The sequence below is a fragment of the Leuresthes tenuis genome, unplaced genomic scaffold (assembly GCF_036924035.1).
Source record: "Leuresthes tenuis unplaced genomic scaffold, fLeuTen1.0.hap1 SCAF_22, whole genome shotgun sequence".
Lineage (NCBI taxonomy): Eukaryota > Metazoa > Chordata > Actinopteri > Atheriniformes > Atherinopsidae > Leuresthes > Leuresthes tenuis.
In genome coordinates, this window is record NW_027325376.1 from 1818213 (window position 1) to 1840264 (window position 22052).

Consider the following 22052-nt stretch of genomic DNA (forward strand, 5'->3'; position numbering starts at 1 on the left):
AGTTTATCTGGTTAGGATGCCTCCTGGTCGCCTCCCTTTGGAGGTTTTTCAGGCAGGATGGACGGGTGGGTGGGTGGATGGATGGATGTCCACACAGACAGATAAAAACAGTATGTTTCTCTTTAAATGTGTCAACATCTGTGTACAGTTTATTTTTGCATCGATATAGTCTTGTTTTGTTTTATTTAGCTCTTTTTCTACTGTATTTTTGTTATTATTATTTTATATTAGTATGTTCTCTGTCTTGTTGAACTATTATTGTTTTGCGTTATTGTTATCATCATTGGTTGAGTTGTTGCATTTGTTTGTTTCTCATAATCTGTAAACATTTTGTACATGTTTGCAGTAAAGTCCAATACTAATAGTTATTAGCATTTTTCTCATTTTTAAGTTAAATGTTGTCACAACATGCAGATTTGACTTTATTTATTATAATAGAACAAGAATAATGCTAATTAGATAGAAGCTATATGTAGCTGCTCAGTAGCAGCTGAGACTGTTTTTGAATGGAAAAAGTTTTCCACACACTTCTTAAATAATTACCTGTTTTCAATTTAAATAGATTCATTTTACGTTTAAACTCAAATGTAATTCATACGGCATAATTCAATACTATTATCGTTGATAAACTATGACGTACCAATCTGGGAAGCTTCTATTGGCTGTTATTTTTCAGCTGATGCGGAAATGACGTATAGACGTCAAAGATGGCGTTCGATTCAAACGGTTTCTGGACAAATGTTATAGTAAGTGATTATGACAGCTTACAAACAGCTTTTTATCAGTTATATGTTTTATTCTTTATATGCGGTAAGGTGCTGTATGCCGTTTCGTTATAGTTAACGTTAGTTTGAAGACTTGAAACTTGATTAGCAACTACTAAAAGTCTCTTTGTTCTGGTTTTAGTTCGTTTATGGTAACAAGATTCCATTACAAAAATGTTAGAATTTGGGATTATATCGTATGTTATTAAATCATACGCAAATTAATGTAAAGTCTTAAGTAATTTAAGAATTACCAACATTTTTTTATTAATTCGGCGTGCAGATGATCCACCAAACGCAACATTAAAGTCTATAAAATCACAGCTAAACAAACCGCTGCGGACAGAAGATTGTGAAGCACACAAGTAAACGTTGTGTTGACAAAAGTGTTTTTGTGTTCGCGTGAGTAATGCCGAATTGAACTGTTAAGAATAACTGATTTGTTGTAAATGGTAGATAACTCGACTTATATTATGTTAAGTCTTTACTGGGAAGATATGCGAATAGAGTCCCGTCGTGTGCGGGGTTCAGTGCGTCTGCTGGCAAGGCAACATGAGCATCAGAGCAACCGGCACCAAGGGTCCTCCAGAGTCCTCGGAAGCACAAATAACTGACTATTTACCTACTGGGAACCTCTTTTAAGGCTTAAATGTAATGAGGAAATAGATTCATACCACACTTAAAGTCCAGTATGTGTAATAAACAGTTGAATTGCATCTTCAGGGTTATTAAACGCGGTTCAGAGGGAGATATGCAGCCAGGACCGAGCAGACAGCCTGGCCGGGGCAGGAGGGGGGAGAAGCGGAGGACTGAACCAGCAGCCGCGGTCAGCGGTGCCCGGAGCCCCGAGGAGGCGATCACAAGGTGGGAGATGATCCACGTAGTTACCTGAGCTGTTTTCACTGATGAAGAAACAAAAAAAAGAGCTTAAATCTTTAGATGAAGGTTAAGAAATATGTTGGAATAATGAAACATTCTGAGGTGAAATTCAGACATTTTGTTTCAGTAAATAAACCACTTTTCCTCTTTTTCTTCAGGTTTAATAAGATCATCAGTGTGATGCAGCACAGAGAGAAGCAGGCAGGAGGAAGAAGAGCAGCGAGGAAGGAGGATAAGGAGGGACGGGGGAGCCAAGGAGATGCAGAGAGGGGCAGAGAAAAAGAGAGGGGCGGAGGAGGGAGGAGGGCGGCGTCAGAAGGAGGTGAAGGAGGCGAGGAGATGAGCAGGCTGAGGTGGAGGCTCACCCAGCTGGAGAAGGAGAAACTGGAGCTGACATCCAGCCACAACCAGGAGGTGAGCAGCACCAGACTGAAGCCAGAACACAGCAGCGCCCCCTGGTGGCTGCTTTCAGCCCAAACATGTGTTCAGGTGTTCAGCCTGTTTGTCTCACCTGAGAAAGCAGGTGATGACACGTCTTCCATCAGTAAAAACAGCAAAAGAGCTCAAAAATATGAAGTAAAACTGACTGAAACTGGTTTAATTTAGCTTGTTTATGTTGTGCTAAAGACATCTTAAGGGACTGTATCAGGAATATTAACATAAAATATCTCATAAAAAGTAGAAACTAGGAATTTAAAAAGATCCGAGCTTGTGATGAAAAGTCAGAATTAGGGAAAAATAATAATTTTATGAAATGAAACACGAACAAATGTTCAATGCTGTGAACTAACGCAGATAAATTAATAGAAAGATTTGGGGAAAAAAGGTAATTAGATATAAAATAAATCAGATTTATGATATAAAGATTTGAGAAAACTTCAAAATTGTAGCTGAATAATTAAAAAAAGTAATTTAAAGATGAAAAAATGTAAAATGAAACTGAAATTTATCAGTTAAAAGTTGAATCTGAAGTTAGGAATTATTGTTCAAATTGAATTAAAGGTGATGAAAAGTATCATAATCATAGATTGAAATGTTCTTACATAAGTCGTGTATAATATACCTGTGTGTGTGTGTTCAGGCGTGCAGGCTGCAGGTGGAGGTGACCCGCCTCCGCTCATCGCTGGAGCGCGGTGAGGCTCAGCGGGCGGAGCTTCAGTACCAGCTGGCTGTGAGTCGCAGGGACGCCGAGCGAGTCGGCGAGCTCAGCAGAGAGAAGGAGGCGCTCAGCAGAGAGAAGGAGGCGCTCAGCAGAGAGAAGGAGGCGCTCACAGGTGAACGAATGGAACGCACTCATAAATCTCATCGCTCTGCATCAGGAAGCTTTGGAAAACTGGTGTTCAGTTGTAAGATTTGATTAAACCAAAGCCCTTTAGTTCAGTTAGTTCAGTGAATTAAATGCAGGAGTGAAAAGTTTGATTTTAAAGAAGAAGAGTTGAAGCCGACCTGCAGTTTTCTGGGAGTTAAAAACTGAGAGAAGCTTCTACATGTTTGGTTTAACTCTGAGGACAGAAAGCAAACATGTTCCTGAAGGTTCAGATTGGAGCAGAAGATCTGAGACGAAACCATTTAACCACTCTGACATATTAGTCCTTTAATCCTGGAAATATTCTCCTGGTTTGTAGTTTTTAACATCAAAGACTGATAATGTTTAACTTAAGAAAGCTCTGGATCATCCAGTTGTTTATTCTTTGAGTGTTTGTGAGGGATTCTAATCCCTGGGTGGTATCGGGAGCCTTTAAATGTTGAATAAAAGAGGCCCCAGGATTGAACCCTGAGGAGCTCCACATGCCATTTCTGCTCAGGTGTGTGAACCCTGACTCTGGGATTGAAACCAGTTTAGTGCTGTGGCAGAGCGTCCGGCCCAGTTTCCGGTGTTCTGTAGGATCTGAGTTCAGATGGAACAAGTGGACTAAGCAGCTCTAACTGCGTTTGCATGTCAGAGCGAGAGGCGGAGCTCCAGCAGAAGGTCGACGAGCTGCAGAAAGCGCTGCTCATCACGCGGCAGGCCAGGGAGGAGGACCAGCATGCTTTGCAGCAGGAGGTGGAGGAGCGCGACCGTCTGATTCAGAGCTTCAGCTCCGAGAACCAGCGGCTGCACCGACTGCTGCAGGTCTGACACACAAACGCTCACAGAGCAGGTTTTAACTCCATCCCAGAGACAGAAAACTGTCACAAATGTCCTGCAGGACCAGGAGGAGGCGCTGGAGGAGTCCGAGAGGAGGATGGCGGAGCTGCAGAGGGAGATGCAGAAAGAGGCGGAGGCGACCGGGCGACAAGCCGAGGAGCTGAAGCACCTGACGGAGAGCGAGGAGAGGAGCCGCAAGGAGAAGGAGGTGAGATCCAGAGGCCTGAGCTGAGGTGGAGGAGGTGGAGGAGCGATGGAGGTGACTGTCTGTGCTCTGTGTGTCCAGCTGTCGGATCAGAGGGTGAAGTCTCTGGAGTCGAGCGTCGAGGCGGAGCGGGCGGCGCACCTGGAGACCAAGTTCCACTCTGAGCTCCTCCAGGTAAGGCACGACTTAACGAGTGGAGTCATGTGAAAACCCGTCAGATGACCTGTGATCATGTGACCCTGCAGCGGCGGGCGCGGGACCTGGAGGCCGTGGTGGCGGTGGAGCGGTCCGGCCAGCAGGAGGCGCAGCGCAGCCTGGAGCTGCTGCGAGCTCAGTTCAGGGAGGTGGAGCGCGCTTTCAGCGGGGAGAAGGAGCGGAGCGACGGCGCCGAGCGCGCTCTGGAGCGGTGAGCATCACAGCAAACAAAGCGATGACATCACAGATTCCATCATCACGGACCGTGTTACCGTGAACTCTGCTGTGTGCGCAGGCTGCAGTCTGAGTACGAGCACAGCAGGTCCGACATGAGCGCTGCCCTGGAAACCCAAAGGAAGGTGACCTCTGACCTCAGAGAGCGGCTGGAGGAGGAGAAAAGACAGCACGCCGCCACACGCTCACTGCTGCAGCAGGTAACGCACACACGGAGTCACTCTGTAGTCAAGCTGCGGCAGATTCATGTCTCTGAGCTCCAGACCTCTGAGCTCCTTCAGTTCCAACCTGCAGCCATGTTCTCCTGGTATTTATAAACACGGCGGCGCCTCAGTGGAACGTTTCTCAGGGTTAAACACGGCGGCGCCTCAGTGGAACGTTTCTCAGGGTTAAACACGGCGGCGCCTCAGTGGAACGTTTCTCACGGTTAAACACGGCGGCGCCTCAGTGGAACGTTTCTCAGGGTTAAACACGGCGGCGCCTCAGTGGAACGTTTCTCAGGGTTAAACACGGCGGCGCCTCAGTGGAACGTTTCTCAGGGTTAAACACGGCGGCGCCTCAGTGGAACGTTTCTCAGGGTGAAACACGGCGGCGCCTCAGTGGAACGTTTCTCAGGGTGAAACACGGCGGCGCCTCAGTGGAACGTTTCTCAGGGTTAAACACGGCGGCGCCTCAGTGGAACGTTTCTCAGGGTTAAACACGGCGGCGCCTCAGTGGAACGTTTCTCAGGGTTAAACACGGCGGCGCCTCAGTGGAACGTTTCTCAGGGTGAAACACGGCGGCGCCTCAGTGGAACGTTTCTCAGGGTTAAACACGGCGGCGCCTCAGTGGAACGTTTCTCAGGGTAAAACACGGCGGCGCCTCAGTGGAACGTTTCTCAGGGTGAAACACGGCGGCGCCTCAGTGGAACGTTTCTCAGGGTGAAACACGGCGGCGCCTCAGTGGAACGTTTCTCAGGGTTAAACACGGCGGCGCCTCAGTGGAACGTTTCTCAGGGTTAAACACGGCGGCGCCTCAGTGGAACGTTTCTCAGGGTTAAACACGGCGGCGCCTCAGTGGAACGTTTCTCAGGGTTAAACACGGCGGCGCCTCAGTGGAACGTTTCTCAGGGTGAAACACGGCGGCGCCTCAGTGGAACGTTTCTCAGGGTTAAACACGGCGGCGCCTCAGTGGAACGTTTCTCAGGGTTAAACACGGCGGCGCCTCAGTGGAACGTTTCTCAGGGTTAAACACGGCGGCGCCTCAGTGGAACGTTTCTCAGGGTGAAACACGGCGGCGCCTCAGTGGAACGTTTCTCACGGTGAAACACGGCGGCGCCTCAGTGGAACGTTTCTCAGGGTGAAACACGGCGGCGCCTCAGTGGAACGTTTCTCAGGGTGAAACACGGCGGCGCCTCAGTGGAACGTTTCTCAGGGTTAAACACGGCGGCGCCTCAGTGGAACGTTTCTCAGGGTTAAACACGGCGGCGCCTCAGTGGAACGTTTCTCAGGGTGAAACACGGCGGCGCCTCAGTGGAACGTTTCTCAGGGTGAAACACGGCGGCGCCTCAGTGGAACGTTTCTCAGGGTGAAACACGGCGGCGCCTCAGTGGAACGTTTCTCAGGGTGAAACACGGCGGCGCCTCAGTGGAACGTTTCTCAGGGTGAAACACGGCGGCGCCTCAGTGGAACGTTTCTCAGGGTTAAACACGGCGGCGCCTCAGTGGAACGTTTCTCAGGGTTAAACACGGCGGCGCCTCAGTGGAACGTTTCTCAGGGTTAAACACGGCGGCGCCTCAGTGGAACGTTTCTCAGGGTTAAACACGGCGGCGCCTCAGTGGAACGTTTCTCAGGGTGAAACACGGCGGCGCCTCAGTGGAACGTTTCTCAGGGTTAAACACGGCGGCGCCTCAGTGGAACGTTTCTCACGGTTAAACACGGCGGCGCCTCAGTGGAACGTTTCTCAGGGTTAAACACGGCGGCGCCTCAGTGGAACGTTTCTCAGGGTTAAACACGGCGGCGCCTCAGTGGAACGTTTCTCAGGGTTAAACACGGCGGCGCCTCAGTGGAACGTTTCTCAGGGTTAAACACGGCGGCGCCTCAGTGGAACGTTTCTCAGGGTTAAACACGGCGGCGCCTCAGTGGAACGTTTCTCAGGGTGAAACACGGCGGCGCCTCAGTGGAACGTTTCTCAGGGTGAAACACGGCGGCGCCTCAGTGGAACGTTTCTCAGGGTGAAACACGGCGGCGCCTCAGTGGAACGTTTCTCAGGGTTAAACACGGCGGCGCCTCAGTGGAACGTTTCTCAGGGTTAAACACGGCGGCGCCTCAGTGGAACGTTTCTCAGGGTTAAACACGGCGGCGCCTCAGTGGAACGTTTCTCAGGGTTAAACACGGCGGCGCCTCAGTGGAACGTTTCTCAGGGTGAAACACGGCGGCGCCTCAGTGGAACGTTTCTCAGGGTTAAACACGGCGGCGCCTCAGTGGAACGTTTCTCAGGGTTAAACACGGCGGCGCCTCAGTGGAACGTTTCTCAGGGTTAAACACGGCGGCGCCTCAGTGGAACGTTTCTCAGGGTGAAACACGGCGGCGCCTCAGTGGAACGTTTCTCACGCTTAAACACGGCGGCGCCTCAGTGGAACGTTTCTCAGGGTGAAACACGGCGGCGCCTCAGTGGAACGTTTCTCAGGGTGAAACACGGCGGCGCCTCAGTGGAACGTTTCTCAGGGTTAAACACGGCGGCGCCTCAGTGGAACGTTTCTCAGGGTTAAACACGGCGGCGCCTCAGTGGAACGTTTCTCAGGGTGAAACATGGCGGCGCCTCAGTGGAACGTTTCTCAGGGTGAAACACGGCGGCGCCTCAGTGGAACGTTTCTCAGGGTGAAACACGGCGGCGCCTCAGTGGAACGTTTCTCAGGGTGAAACACGGCGGCGCCTCAGTGGAACGTTTCTCAGGGTGAAACACGGCGGCGCCTCAGTGGAACGTTTCTCAGGGTTAAACACGGCGGCGCCTCAGTGGAACGTTTCTCAGGGTTAAACACGGCGGCGCCTCAGTGGAACGTTTCTCAGGGTTAAACACGGCGGCGCCTCAGTGGAACGTTTCTCAGGGTTAAACACGGCGGCGCCTCAGTGGAACGTTTCTCAGGGTGAAACACGGCGGCGCCTCAGTGGAACGTTTCTCAGGGTTAAACACGGCGGCGCCTCAGTGGAACGTTTCTCACGGTTAAACACGGCGGCGCCTCAGTGGAACGTTTCTCAGGGTTAAACACGGCGGCGCCTCAGTGGAACGTTTCTCAGGGTTAAACACGGCGGCGCCTCAGTGGAACGTTTCTCAGGGTTAAACACGGCGGCGCCTCAGTGGAACGTTTCTCAGGGTTAAACACGGCGGCGCCTCAGTGGAACGTTTCTCAGGGTTAAACACGGCGGCGCCTCAGTGGAACGTTTCTCAGGGTTAAACACGGCGGCGCCTCAGTGGAACGTTTCTCAGGGTTAAACACGGCGGCGCCTCAGTGGAACGTTTCTCACGGTTAAACACGGCGGCGCCTCAGTGGAACGTTTCTCAGGGTTAAACACGGCGGCGCCTCAGTGGAACGTTTCTCAGGGTTAAACACGGCGGCGCCTCAGTGGAACGTTTCTCAGGGTTAAACACGGCGGCGCCTCAGTGGAACGTTTCTCACGGTTAAACACGGCGGCGCCTCGTTTCTCATTAAAGCTCCAGTATTAAAGAAGGTTAATTCGGCTGCATCATCATCCCCTCATGTACCAAAGTTATTAAATCTTGTTGTAAGGGACAGAAAAACGCCCCGATTCCTGTTACCATCCAACACAAAAACACTGGAACCGGAGAGTTCCTCACCGGGACTTCAGAGGTAACCCCCTCAAGTCTGATTTCCATCCATCATCTCCTTCCTCTTATCAGAGGTCAGGTCCAAAGGGAGGCGACCAGGAGGCATCCTAACCAGAGAAACCACCTCAGCTGACTCCTTTCTATGTGGAGGAGCAGCGGCTCTACTCTGAGCTCCTCCCTCCGTATGGTGGAGCTCCTCCCCCTGATGATGGAGCCCCTCCCTCCGTATGGTGGAGCTCCTCCCCCTAATGGTGGAGCTCCTCCCTCTGGATGGTGGAGCTCCTCCCCTGGATGATGGAGCTCCTCCCCCTGATGATGGAGCTCCTCCCTCTGGATGGTGGAGCTCCTCCCCCTGATGATGGAGCTCCTCCCTCTGGATGGTGGAGCTCCTCCCCCCGGATGGTGGAGCTCCTCCCCCTATATGGTGGAGCTCCTCCCCCTATCTCTAAGGCTGAGCCCCGCCCCCCTCTGAAGGAAACCACGACCTCCTTCTTTGGGTCAGAACCCAGATCTGTGAGCACAGGTGAGGGTTGGAACAAAGATGGAGCAGGAACCTGAAAGCTTCTCCTTCCGGCTCAGCTTCACCAAACGGACCGGAGCAGCGCCCTTATTACTGCTGACGAAGCCCCGATCCGTCTGTCCATCTCTGATCCAACTCACCATCACTCAGAACCAGAACCAGAGATGCTGAAACTGCTCCAGCTGAGGCAGAGACTCAGCCCGACCCGGAGGTTCAGAACCAGGGCCTCAGATCTGGAGGAGATTCTTCACACTCAGCTGTGAGCTGAAGGTCAACAGAAGCACACCATCTGCAGAAAGCAGAGGTTCCCAAACCAGACGCCCTCCGTTTATTATCCTTTATGTTCGTTTTCTCTCTGCATTCAGCCGGTTATCATGTCGGAACATTGTCACACTGACCCATTAAAAGCCGTCTGAGTTGGACATTTTAAACCCGGGGACACAGCAGCGAAGTCCCCGGATATCCAACTCTTTCTTCTTCTTCTGTGTTTAGGCAGCTCAGAGGCAGTCAGATGCAGAGGAGTCCTTTCTGAGCCTCATCCAACAGCTCAGAGACGCGCTGCGACAGCATGGCAGCTCAGCTGATTCCACACAACCAGCAAAGGATGATGGGAAACCGAGCCCCGCGGAGGTCCTCCGGCTGCTGACGGTGACTCTGAGCGGCTACCAGCACAGACTGGAGGACTCTGACACGCAGGTGAACCACCTGCTCACTCTCTTCTTCTCTGTTTCCGTCTCCAGGTCTCTCATTTCTCTCATTTCTCTCATTGTCCTGCCTCTGATTCCAGCTTCAGGACCTGCTGTCTGCATCAGAGAAGCTGCAGGAGGAGAACCGGACTCTGCAGCAGCTGACCTCAGACCAGAGGAGGCAGATGGATGTAAATACTCCTGTTTTTACTGAATATAGTCCGAGTTTATGTGCAATTAGATGATTATGTCTTGTACTTTTACTCTAACCATTTAAAGGTGGTGTGACAGAAGGAAACTTTAACCATTTGACATGTTATTTGTAAAATATCTCTCCTAAAGCTTACTGTGGATCAGTAACAGTTTGTGCCGTCTCTGTTCTTCAGGAGTCTCGGCAGGCGTCGGCCAAACTGGAGGAGGAAGTGGCTGGTTTGCGTCAGGAGAGCTCTGATTGGTCGATGCAGACTCGTCACCTGCAGGCGGAGCTGCAGAAACGGAGGGAGGAGCTACAGACACAGAGGGAGGAGCTACAGACACAGAGGGAGGAGCTACAGAAACAGAGGGAAGAAGTCCAGACGATAACTGACTGCTTCAAGAAAGAGTCAACGGTGATTGTTCAAACATTCATGTTTTAATTTGGCCTCAGAAAATGATCTGATGCTGCATTTCTGTGAGTTTTTGTCTCTGTTCAGCTCAGAGGAGTTTTAGCTCTGGGTTCCTGGTGGGTTTCATTGGATATCTGGGAGGTCATTGGAGGTCAGGGCGACGACTTAACTCTTCCAAAACACTGAAGTGGACGATCATCTTCTTCTTGAGTTCCTCCACTTCAGCTTTGCACACTTCATAAGTCCAGTTTAGGTTTGTCGAGGGGGTGGGGACAGGGACTACTCCAGTTGCTGGTTAGGAAGCTGCTATAAAAACACTTGAGATCAGAACCAGAACAGCAGAGATCACAGCAGGACGTCTCTGTTTGGTAAATCTGTTCAGTTCCTGCAGCTGTGAGTGACTCTGAGTTTCTGAGCGGTTCTGGAAGCAACAAATGGACCCGTTCGGTTGTCTCATGTCTACATGTATGAACACAAAGTACCGTTGGCTCTCTCAGCTGCCTTTTCACTCAGTGTAGCCACGATATTTGAAGTAAAACCCGTTCATACGTCTGATTCCAGCACAGTTAAAGGTTCAGACTCGTGTCCTTTTAGTGTTGGAACAGCCTCAAAGTTCAGCTTCAGCCTCCCTGCACAGCCATCCTACTGGTTCCTGTTCATAAAACTGTCGTCTGGGAAGTGAAGCCAACAAATCCAAACCTTTTCCCAACTGGAAAAACCAACTGAGCCAAGTTTCTGAGTCTCTATGGAAGCTGAAAAGGGTCAACTTACCCTCACAGCCAAAAACGCGTTTTCTTTACGCTGTTTCCTGGTTTTAAAGGTTTAAAAGATTGTTTTTAGGAGGAAAAACACAATTTTAACTGCAGATAAGACAGAAAACATGGAGGATGAAATGGGACCTTTAATTTTACTCTTATTTAACTCAGAATAAGTTGTTTTTAGGGTATTTGTCTTGTGGTTCGGCTGTTGGACCGATGTTTGGACCCTAACTCAACCCTTTAGAGGAGGCCTGGTGTAGCTTTAAAGTTAGTTTTCTGTTAGCGATGATGGTAGATGCAGACATGATGCTTCCACCACCGTGTCTTACAGACAGAATCAGCCTCTAAAGCTGAACGTTTAAATAAAAACAAGTTAATTTCAGTCTCGCCTGTAAAGGATGGAAACAGCTTACAGTTAGGTTTGGGTGGAGATGATCTCAGTGGTGTTTACGGTCCAGTACGGACGACCCTGTCTCCTTCCTGTCCTCTGTCTGTGTTTTACACAGCGTGATGTCATTAACGGCAGACATTTAATTACGTGGAGGAAATCTTGTAAAGGTGCCTCACACTGAGCCTCTGTCTGTGTGTGTTTCTGTGTGTGTTTGTGTGTGTTTCTGTGTGTCTGTGTGTGTCTGTGTGTGTTTGTGTGTGTCTGTGTGTGTTTGTGTGTGTCTGTGTGTGTCTGTGTGTGTCTGTGTGTGTCTGTGTGTGTTTGTGTGTGTCTGTGTGTGTCTGTGTGTGTTTGTGTGTGTCTGTGTGTGTCTGTGTGTGTCTGTGTGTGTCTGTGTGTGTCTGTGTGTGTCTGTGTGTGTCTGTGTGTGTCTGTGTGTGTCTGTGTGTGTCTGTGTGTGTGCGTCAGGCCCGTCTGTCCTTCCTCTACTGCCTGTACCAGCGCCTGCTGGCCGGCTGCGTCCTCCTCCGTCAGCCCCAGAGCATTCTGGGAAACTTCACCTGGAAGGAGCTGTGTGACGTCATCAGCGAGCAGGTGGACCAGCTGACCTCTGACCTGCGGAAGGCCAACGACAAGGTTAGTTTGTGAAAGGAGGAGAGAGGTCACTGGTTCTGTGCCAGTCGGATCCGAGTGTAAAACAGACATGAAGGAGCTGCTTTTCTTCCCACTTTGGAGTCTGGAAGAGGAGGAATATCTCATTTACTTTTTTAAAACGCGATATTTCACGTTTTTTCTGATAAACTTTGTTTCTTTTGTTAACACACGAGTCCCGACAGCACTTTGTGGTAGTTATTGGTGTTTGTTGCGACCTAAAATGCTTTTGGCAGGACTTTTCTTTTCTTCTTGATATGAAATTACAGGAATAAAAGAAAAACTGATGGAAGTTTCGAAGTTTTGTGTCGTCAGTTTCTCGTCCTGTGATTGGTTCAGGGGCCTCAAACCATCTATGATGTCATCACTGTAGCTTTCTGTCCTGATCTTAGCTCGGCTGGATGCTAACCCCACATTTAGCGTTTATCAGAGTTCTTCTGCTTAAATCCTGTAAATCAGCTTCCAGCCTGAGGGATCAGGTGCGCCCCCTTGTGGCGTCTCCGATAACAAGCGTCCGACACAGGAACTACGCTGAGAACGTAGCCGAATGTGAGGTGAAACAGCAGGTTTATGATCGGTCTTAGCTGGAAAAGTTCCAGGAGAAGTTCAGGATTTCCAAAGACGATAACCGGGTCTTATTTTTATTTGGCTTCAGAAAGTTAAGGAGCATAAAGAAGCCTGATCCTCCTCCTCCTCCTCCTCCTCCTCCTCTTCCTCCTCCTCCTCCTCCTCCTCCTCCTCTTAGCGCTGTTCGAACAGTGTGAGGCTTCTTCAGCTCTGCTGTAACAGAGAGATGCAGGAGGGCCTTCCTCCCAGCTGCAACACGTCTTCACAATAAAAGCTCATAAAAAACGTTATAATATCCCTTTGGGATGAATCGTGTGTGCGACAGTTGTGGCACGTTTTTCCTCCTCGTGTCTTATAGATCCGTTTGAAACCATCTGAGCCCATCTTTCTCTGCAGGTCGTCCACCTGCAGTAAATGTTTAATGTCCTTTTGTCATCGTTTTGTGTCTCTTTTGAATCTTTTTGGAATAAGTTCTGGTTCCTTTGTGGATCTTTTAACTTGTTTGGTGTCTTTTTCATTGTTTTTGAGGTTTTTCTGTATTAGTTTTGTCGTATTGTGCTTCATTTTTTAAGCATTGCATCTTTTCGTGTTTCTTTCTGGTTGTTTTCGCCTCATTTTTACAGTTTTTGCATGTCTGACATGTTGCTTTATGCTCTTTGTGACCATGTGACCGCGGCGTTCTTCTTCTCTGCAGGTCGTCCACCTGCAGAGAGCGTGTGAGAAGAAGAGTGCGTGTGTGCGCCAGCTGCAGCGCAGTCAGGAGGGCGCGTTGACTCGTCTGGAGGAGAGCGTGAGGAGGAGGGAGGAGGCGTGGAGCAGCCAGCACACACACACCGTCAGCCAGCTGCAGATCCAGCTGCAGGTAACACATCCTCAGATGAGCTGAATCAGCAGGGCTGAAGGAGCCCCAGAGAGCTTTCTACAATCACTCTCCTGTGGGTATTGAACCCTTTATAAACTCATCTGGGCTCCCTGTAACGTTACATCTTAAAGTTATGGGCACAGAAACAAGCATCTCTGTTTTTATCATGGTTTGGTGTTCGAATGTGTCAGATTATTAAACTATAAACCTGCCTGTTGGGCTTGAGTTTGACCTGATAAAACTTCAACACATTTTATCTGAGAATGATGAAGGAAGCATCTGATCCAGCAGCTTCAATGAAAGCTGTTTCAGTATTAAACTGATTAAGTCACTCTCTGTTTCAGTCGTGTCGCTCTCAGTGCGACTCGCTCCAGGATCACGCCTCCTCTCTGGAGCGCCGCTGTTCCTCGCTGACCTCTGACCTCTCCCGGCTCCAGAGCCTCCTCTCCAGAAGCCGCAGAGAGTCTTCCTCCTTCTTCTTGGCCTGCGCTCTGCTGGCGGGAACCCTGAGGCACGCCCAGCGCTGCGTTCAGGCGCTCTCCCAACAGAAAAGCCTCCTGTCCAGGTGGCTGGCGGAGAAGCAGCTGCTGGAGGAGGAGGTGAGGAGGCTCGCCGACGCTCTGGGGGGTGAGAAAGACACGGGGGAGGAGGAGGGAGGAGGAAGGAGGGCGGCGAGGCGGCGGTGGAGGAGGAGCGTGTGCGTGGTGTTGGCGCTGAAGAGGTGGTGTGCTCTGACCAGGAGGACGACGGTGTTGTTTCGACTGGAGAGAGGAGGCAGCGCTGCGGCTGTCTGTGTTTATGGAGAAGCTACGGCAACACAGAAGGGTCAAGAAGCACAACAACTAGGTGATTGATCCCTCAGAACAATGATCAGTTATTAGCACTGATGATGAAGAACAAACAACCAGCAGGTTTGTGTTCATCCAGGTAAACACTGCTGACCTTTCACTGAAAGGTCGAATCCTAAATAAATTAAATAAAACTTTAACACAAGAAGTGTTGCTCAGAAAGACTTCGAAACATCTGTCGTTTGTCTCTTTCTCCACAAGGTATTTTATGTTATTTGTGTTTTTTAGATGAGGAAAGTCCTGATGGCGTTTGTTCTCGCTGGCTTCGCTCTAAACGCCTCTCCTCCGTTATTCTGTCCTCCATGGCCGACCTGCAGGGGGCGCTCTCACACACTGGTAACTGCCCACTTATTCATATGAAAGCTCAGACTCAGGCTTCATGTCATCACAGCAGCGTCTGACCACTTCTGCAGGCTCCACCCCTTCGAATGTGATCTCAGCTGCTCGCTCCGGTTTGTCCCGCCTCCTGGATCACCTCCCCGACCAATCAGATTCGAGTATTTTGTCTGGCAGAGCGGATGAAGACTCGCTGAGCAGCCGGTTGAGACTCGGCCTGGACAGACTGACGGCTCCGCAGCCGGATACAAAGGTAACCGGATACTCCCACACCTGTCGTTTTGTTGTGACCTCCCACACCCGTCGGTTTGTTGTGACCTCCCACACCTGTCGGTTTGTTGTGACCTCCCACACCTGTCGGTTTGTGACCTCCCACACCTGTCGATCTGTTGTGACCTCCCACACCTGTCGGTTTGTTGTGACCTCCCACACCTGTCGGTTTGTGACCTCCCACACCTGTCGGTTTGTTGTGACCTCCCACACCTGTCAGTTTGTGACCTCCCACACCTGTCAGTTTGTGACCTCCCACACCTGTCAGTTTGTGACCTCCCACACCTGTCGGTTTGTTGTGACCTCCCACACCTGTCGGTTTGTTGTGACCTCCCACACCTGTCGGTTTGTGACCTCCCACACCTGTCGGTTTGTGACCTCCCACACCTGTCGGTTTGTGACCTCCCACACCTGTCGGTTTGTGACCTCCCACACCTGTCGGTTTGTTGTGACCTCCCACACCTGTCGGTTTGTGACCTCCCACACCTGTCGGTTTGTGACCTCCCACACCTGTCGGTTTGTTGTGACCTCCCACACCTGTCGGTTTGTTGTGACCTCCCACACCTGTCGGTTTGTTGTGACCTCCCACACCTGTCGGTCTTTTGTGACCTCCCACACCTGTCGGTTTGTTGTGACCTCCCACACCTGTCGGTTTGTGACCTCCCACACCTGTCAGTTTGTGACCTCCCACACCTGTCAGTTTGTGACCTCCCACACCTGTCAGTTTGTGACCTCCCACACCTGTCAGTTTGTGACCTCCCACACCTGTCGGTTTGTTGTGACCTCCCACACCTGTCGGTTTGTTGTGACCTCCCACACCTGTCGGTTTGTGACCTCCCACACCTGTCGGTTTGTTGTGACCTCCCACACCTGTCGGTTTGTTGTGACCTCCCACACCTGTCGGTTTGTGACCTCCCACACCTGTCGGTTTGTGACCTCCCACACCTGTCGGTCTGTTGTGACCTCCCACACCTGTCGGTTTGTTGTGACCTCCCACACCTGTCGGTTTGTGACCTCCCACACCTGTCGGTTTGTGACCTCCCACACCTGTCGGTCTGTGACCTCCCACACCTGTCGGTTTGTGACCTCCCACACCTGTCGGTTTGTTGTGACCTCCCACACCTGTCGGTCTGTTGTGACCTCCCACACCTGTCGGTTTGTTGTGACCTCCCACACCTGTCGGTTTGTGACCTCCCACACCTGTCAGTTTGTGACCTCCCACACCTGTCGGTTTGTTGTGACCTCCCACACCTGTCGGTTTGTTGTGACCTCCCACACCTGTCGGTTTGTTGTGACCTCCCACACCTGTCGGTCTTTTGTGACCTCCCACACCTGTCGGTTTGTGACCTCCCACACCTGTCAGTTTGTGACCTCCCACACCTGTCGGTTTGTTGTGACCTCCCACACCTGTCGGTTTGTTGTGACCTCCCACACCTGTCGGTCTGTTGTGACCTCCCACACCTGTCGGTTTGTTGTGACCTCCCACACCTGTCGGTTTGTGACCTCCCACACCTGTCAGTTTGTGACCTCCCACACCTGTCGGTTTGTTGTGACCTCCCACACCTGTCGGTTTGTTGTGACCTCCCACACCTGTCGGTCTTTTGTGACCTCCCACACCTGTCGGTTTGTGACCTCCCACACCTGTCAGTTTGTGACCTCCCACACCTGTCAGTTTGTGACCTCCCACACCTGTCAGTTTGTGACCTCCCACACCTGTCAGTTTGTGACCTCCCACACCTGTCGGTTTGTTGTGACCTCCCACACCTGTCGGTTTGTTGTGACCTCCCACACCTGTCGGTTTGTGACCTCCCACACCTGTCGGTTTGTTGTGACCTCCCACACCTGTCGGTTTGTTGTGACCTCCCACACCTGTCGGTTTGTTGTGACCTCCCACACCTGTCGGTTTGTGACCTCCCACACCTGTCGGTTTGTGACCTCCCACACCTGTCGGTCTGTTGTGACCTCCCACACCTGTCGGTTTGTTGTGACCTCCCACACCTGTCGGTTTGTTGTGACCTCCCACACCTGTCGGTTTGTGACCTCCCACACCTGTCGGTTTGTGACCTCCCACACCTGTCGGTTTGTGACCTCCCACACCTGTCGGTTTGTTGTGACCTCCCACACCTGTCGGTTTGTGACCTCCCACACCTGTCGGTTTGTTGTGACCTCCCACACCTGTCGGTTTGTGACCTCCCACACCTGTCGGTTTGTGACCTCCCACACCTGTCAGTTTGTGACCTCCCACACCTGTCGGTTTGTTGTGACCTCCCACACCTGTCGGTTTGTGACCTCCCACACCTGTCGGTTTGTGACCTCCCACACCTGTCGGTTTGTGACCTCCCACACCTGTCGGTTTGTGACCTCCCACACCTGTCGGTTTGTTGTGACCTCCCACACCTGTCGGTCTGTGACCTCCCACACCTGTCGGTCTGTGACCTCCCACACCTGTCGGTCTGTGACCTCCCACACCTGTCGGTCTGTGACCTCCCACACCTGTCGGTCTGTGACCTCCCACACCTGTCGGTCTGTGACCTCCCACACCTGTCGGTCTGTGACCTCCCACACCTGTCGGTCTGTGACCTCCCACACCTGTCGGTTTGTTGTGACCTCCCACACCTGTCGGTTTGTTGTGACCTCCCACACCTGTCGGTTTGTGACCTCCCACACCTGTCGGTTTGTGACCTCCCACACCTGTCGGTTTGTGACCTCCCACACCTGTCGGTTTGTGACCTCCCACACCTGTCGGTTTGTGACCTCCCACACCTGTCGGTTTGTTGTGACCTCCCACACCTGTCGGTTTGTTGTGACCTCCCACACCTGTCGGTTTGTGACCTCCCACACCTGTCGGTTTGTGACCTCGCACACCTGTCGGTTTGTGACCTCCCACACCTGTCGGTTTGTGACCTCCCACACCTGTCGGTTTGTTGTGACCTCCCACACCTGTCGGTTTGTGACCTCCCACACCTGTCGGTTTGTTGTGACCTCCCACACCTGTCGGTTTGTTGTGACCTCCCACACCTGTCGGTTTGTGACCTCCCACACCTGTCGGTTTGTTGTGACCTCCCACACCTGTCGGTCTGTTGTGACCTCCCACACCTGTCGGTTTGTTGTGACCTCCCACACCTGTCGGTCTGTTGTGACCTCCCACACCTGTCGGTCTGTTGTGACCTCCCACACCTGTCGGTTTGTGACCTCCCACACCTGTCGGTTTGTGACCTCCCACACCTGTCGGTTTGTGACCTCCCACACCTGTCGGTTTGTGACCTCCCACACCTGTCGGTTTGTGACCTCCCACACCTGTCGGTTTGTGACCTCCCACACCTGTCGGTCTGTTGTGACCTCCCACACCTGTCGGTTTGTGACCTCCCACACCTGTCGGTTTGTGACCTCCCACACCTGTCGGTTTGTGACCTCCCACACCTGTCGGTTTGTTGTGACCTCCCACACCTGTCGGTTTGTTGTGACCTCCCACACCTGTCGGTTTGTTGTGACCTCCCACACCTGTCGGTTTGTTGTGACCTCCCACACCTGTCGGTTTGTTGTGACCTCCCACACCTGTCGGTCTGTTGTGACCTCCCACACCTGTCGGTCTGTTGTGACCTCCCACACCTGTCGGTTTGTGACCTCCCACACCTGTCGGTTTGTGACCTCCCACACCTGTCGGTCTGTGACCTCCCACACCTGTCGGTTTGTGACCTCCCACACCTGTCGGTTTGTGACCTCCCACACCTGTCGGTTTGTTGTGACCTCCCACACCTGTGTGTCTCCTCCTTTCAGACGCTGGTGTCCAGCATCCAGCAGCACTTCCTGCTCTTCAGCAAACGACTGCACTCAGCCGAGGTGGAGAGGCGGAGCCTGCGGCTGGAGGTGGCCAATCTGAAGAGAGGACTGCAGCAGGAGAAGGAGGAGATGGTGGTGAGAGACACGTGCACTAACACACACACACCTGTGCTGTTTGGAGTGAGACACACACACCTGTGCTGTTTGGAGTGAGACACACACACCTGTGCTGTTTGGAGTGAGACACACACACACACCTGTACTGTTTGGAGTGAGACACACACACACACACCTGTGCTGTTTGGAGTGAGACACACACACCTGTACTGTTTGGAGTGAGACACACACACACACACCTGTGCTGTTTGGAGTGAGACACACACACACACCTGTGCTGTTTGGAGTGAGACACACACACACACACACACCTGTGCTGTTTGGAGTGAGACACACACACACACACACCTGTGCTGTTTGGAGTGAGACACACACACACACACACACACCTGTGCTGTTTGGAGTGAGACACACACACACACACCTGTGCTGTTTGGAGTGAGACACACACACACACACACACCTGTGCTGTTTGGAGTGAGACACACACACACACACACCTGTGCTGTTTGGAGTGAGACACACACACACACACACACACCTGTGCTGTTTGGAGTGAGACACACACACACACACCTGTGCTGTTTAGAGTGAGACACACACACACCTGTGCTGTTCGGAGTGAGACACACACACACCTGTACTGTTTAGAGTGAGACACACACACACACACCTGTGCTGTTTAGAGTGAGACACACACACACCTGTGCTGTTTGGAGTGAGACACACACACCTGTGTTGTGTTCAGGTTCCAGCTGAGCGTTTCCACAGTCTGTGTGAGGAGCTCCGTCAGGCTCTGAGCAGGGAGCAGGAGGCCCAGTCGCTGTTCCAGGATCAGTCCAGCCAGCTGCACGCTCTGCAGCGCCGAGTCGCCGCTCAGACCGCCGAGCAGACGGACTCGCAGCGCTCACTGAGCCGGGTCACACAGGTAACTGCTCGTTTCATCTGGACCCGGCGGCTCTGAATGGGAGGTAAATGTCCTCGTGGTGTCGTCTGCAGGCGCTGACGGAGGCTCGGCGGGACGTGAGCCGGAAGGAGCGCTCGCTGAGGATTCTGGGTAAGCACCTGTCGGGGGTCCACAGGGAGAGGAGGCAGGTGGAGGAGCGGCTGCAGCGAGCCGAGGACGAGCTGAGAGACGCCGCCAGGTAAGACAAGTTGCTCTGCAGCACGTTTATTACAGCGGTCACACGAGATTAATCCGCTGCTGAAAATAGTCCCCATCAGATGCCCCATTCCTCCGACTTCTTTCAGGAAAAACAGGATCTGTGAAGATGTCCTTTCAAAACAAAAGCTGCTTGTTTTAATCCTTATTTTAATCTGAAAATATAAAGTTTTATTGTGTTTTCCAGACGTCAGGACTGTGTGATCCGCTGCATGAAGGCTGCGGAGACGAGCTGCAAGCAGGTGAACGCACGCACGTGCACGTGCACACACACACACACACACAAACAAACAAACACACCTGATGTGATGCTGTACGCTCGTCAGGTCAGAGAGAGCCTCGTCCAATCACAGCGCTCCCCGGCAGCTCAGCCCCGCCCCCTGCTGTTACCACTGGACCACCTGCAGTTGAGTGGAGCAGAGAGCATGATGGGAGCACCTGAGGTGACGGCGTGCCAGGTAACAGCGTGGGCGGGGCCTTTCTTTTTGTCTCCTCCTTCTTTCGTGCGTTCTTCTTCACGTCTTTCCCTCGTTTGCAGAGTTTCCTCGCCGTCGTCTCTCAGCTGTGCCACGCCTGCAGCTCCAGGATCGACTGGCTCCAGGAGGAAGTCTCCGCCCACCGCAGTCACGTGACCGCTCTGCGTAGCGAGCTGCAGGACGTCTGTCTCCGTGACAACCTGGCCTTTGTCCCGGTAAGACGCCGCCGTAAACAGGCCTCCTCGGGCCGCACACGTCACCCTTTGTTGGTTTATTTTATTTCATCGTCGGCTGATAAATCAAACATCTGGTTTGGGTCAAAATTCAGAAAACTTTTTTTAATTTCTCATGTAAACGTGAAGAAGACGCTTTAAATTCATGAGGACACCTGATCCAGTTCATTTAGGTTGATCAAATGTCACATTTATTCAGGATTTTTGAGTTAAAAGTAACTAATTCTGCTGTTTTTAACAGTGTGAAACCATTTCTGAGGCTAAATTTAGATGTTTGAGACGGATTTAAGCACAGTTTGTGCAGTTTTTACACCTGCTGGTGACTTCAGACGCCCTGATATCTGCTCCCAGGAACAGGAAGAAGGGATTTTACACAATGCCTTTAAGTTTCAAAAATTATTTCATTTTTAAGCAGTTATACGTGTCTAATTCAGCTTATTTTAGTCTAGTTTGACTATTTTAGAAGCTTGTTTAGTTTTTTGAAGAAGAAAACGTGTTTTTCTTTGAAGTCGGTTCAGTTTGGCCGAATCTGAAGGAAATCTTGCAGATTTGTCTCGTTATTGTGCATCTTTTACATTAATGATCAGATTCAGTCTTATTGGATTCAGAAAAAAGGATAATTTCACTTTAAACTTGTTGAGCCGACCTTAAAAAGAGAAATGATCTCCTTCTGTTCTTCTTTCAGGTGGAGGAATTTCCTGAAGCGTCACCGTTCATCGATGTGGAAAAATCTCAACCCGATCCCGTCTTCAATTTGTCCAACGACCCAGGAGTCGGCACAAGCCCCGCCCCCTTATACATTGACCACGCCCCCTCAGACTCCCCTCGAACAAACCCCGCCCCTCCCTCGGCCCTCTCCAAACCCATAATGGCGACAAAGAAAGGGAAGAAAACCACGAAGAAGAACAGAGGATCAGTGACGTCACATTGAGCTGCTTCTGGTTTTGGAAAGTCATTGAAATGTCCTGGAAACCCTTCGTCATCCTCAGGAATGCTCTGGAAAGACGTGGAGTCCTCCTCCAGGTGTCCAAACCGGATTTCTGCGAGTTGAGAACAAACGCCGTCTGACACCGCTCGCTGACGGCTGAGCCAGATGTTCGTGACGGATCAGCAGCTGGCTGGTGCCTCGTCTGTTTCAGGTTTTATCTGAGGGGCTTTTACTCCACTCCAGTGTTTTATAATCGCTTTAACTTCACAAACTAAACACACGAGCAGCTTCAAAACCTTTCCTCTTTTCATTTTCCTGTTGTTTCTTTTCCTGATTTGAATCAAAACCGTTTATCTCACTTATTTAAGGACTGAAACTGAAGCTGTAAAACCAAAAACTGTTTGTTTTACATACTTTCATGGGAGATTGGGTGATAAAAGCTGTGAATGTGCAACATTTTTGGGTGTTTTTGTTTCTTGGAGACAAACTGCTGCGTTCATATTCGTTTTTAAAGCTCAGCCCCACCCCAAACATTTAGGATAGTCTCAGAAGTGCCATCTTTAGGCCATCTTTAAGTCTGCACAGCGACCGTCGAGTTAAGCCCAGTTAAAAACAACTAAAGTCGACCAAAG

At 51.2% G+C, this 22052-nt stretch overlaps 1 protein-coding gene across 1 annotated transcript; it reads left to right on the top strand.

Annotated features, from left to right (window-relative positions):
- The first annotated feature begins 712 nt into the window (after window positions 1–712).
- Window positions 713–21818, top strand: LOC140282152 (coiled-coil domain-containing protein 171-like). The gene is made up of 24 exons (XM_072376734.1): window positions 713–746; window positions 1488–1628; window positions 1802–2057; window positions 2725–2917; window positions 3587–3756; window positions 3833–3979; window positions 4058–4150; window positions 4222–4382; window positions 4467–4605; window positions 9243–9446; window positions 9538–9627; window positions 9823–10044; window positions 11659–11826; window positions 13103–13270; window positions 13615–14116; window positions 14347–14454; window positions 14532–14707; window positions 18502–18639; window positions 19370–19549; window positions 19621–19766; window positions 19971–20025; window positions 20110–20241; window positions 20322–20474; window positions 21178–21818. The coding sequence occupies exons 2-24, from the start codon at window positions 1516–1518 to the stop codon at window positions 21421–21423; spliced, it is 3960 nt and encodes a 1319-aa protein (XP_072232835.1). The 5' UTR covers window positions 713–746; window positions 1488–1515; the 3' UTR covers window positions 21424–21818.
- Window positions 21819–22052: the final 234 nt, after the last annotated feature.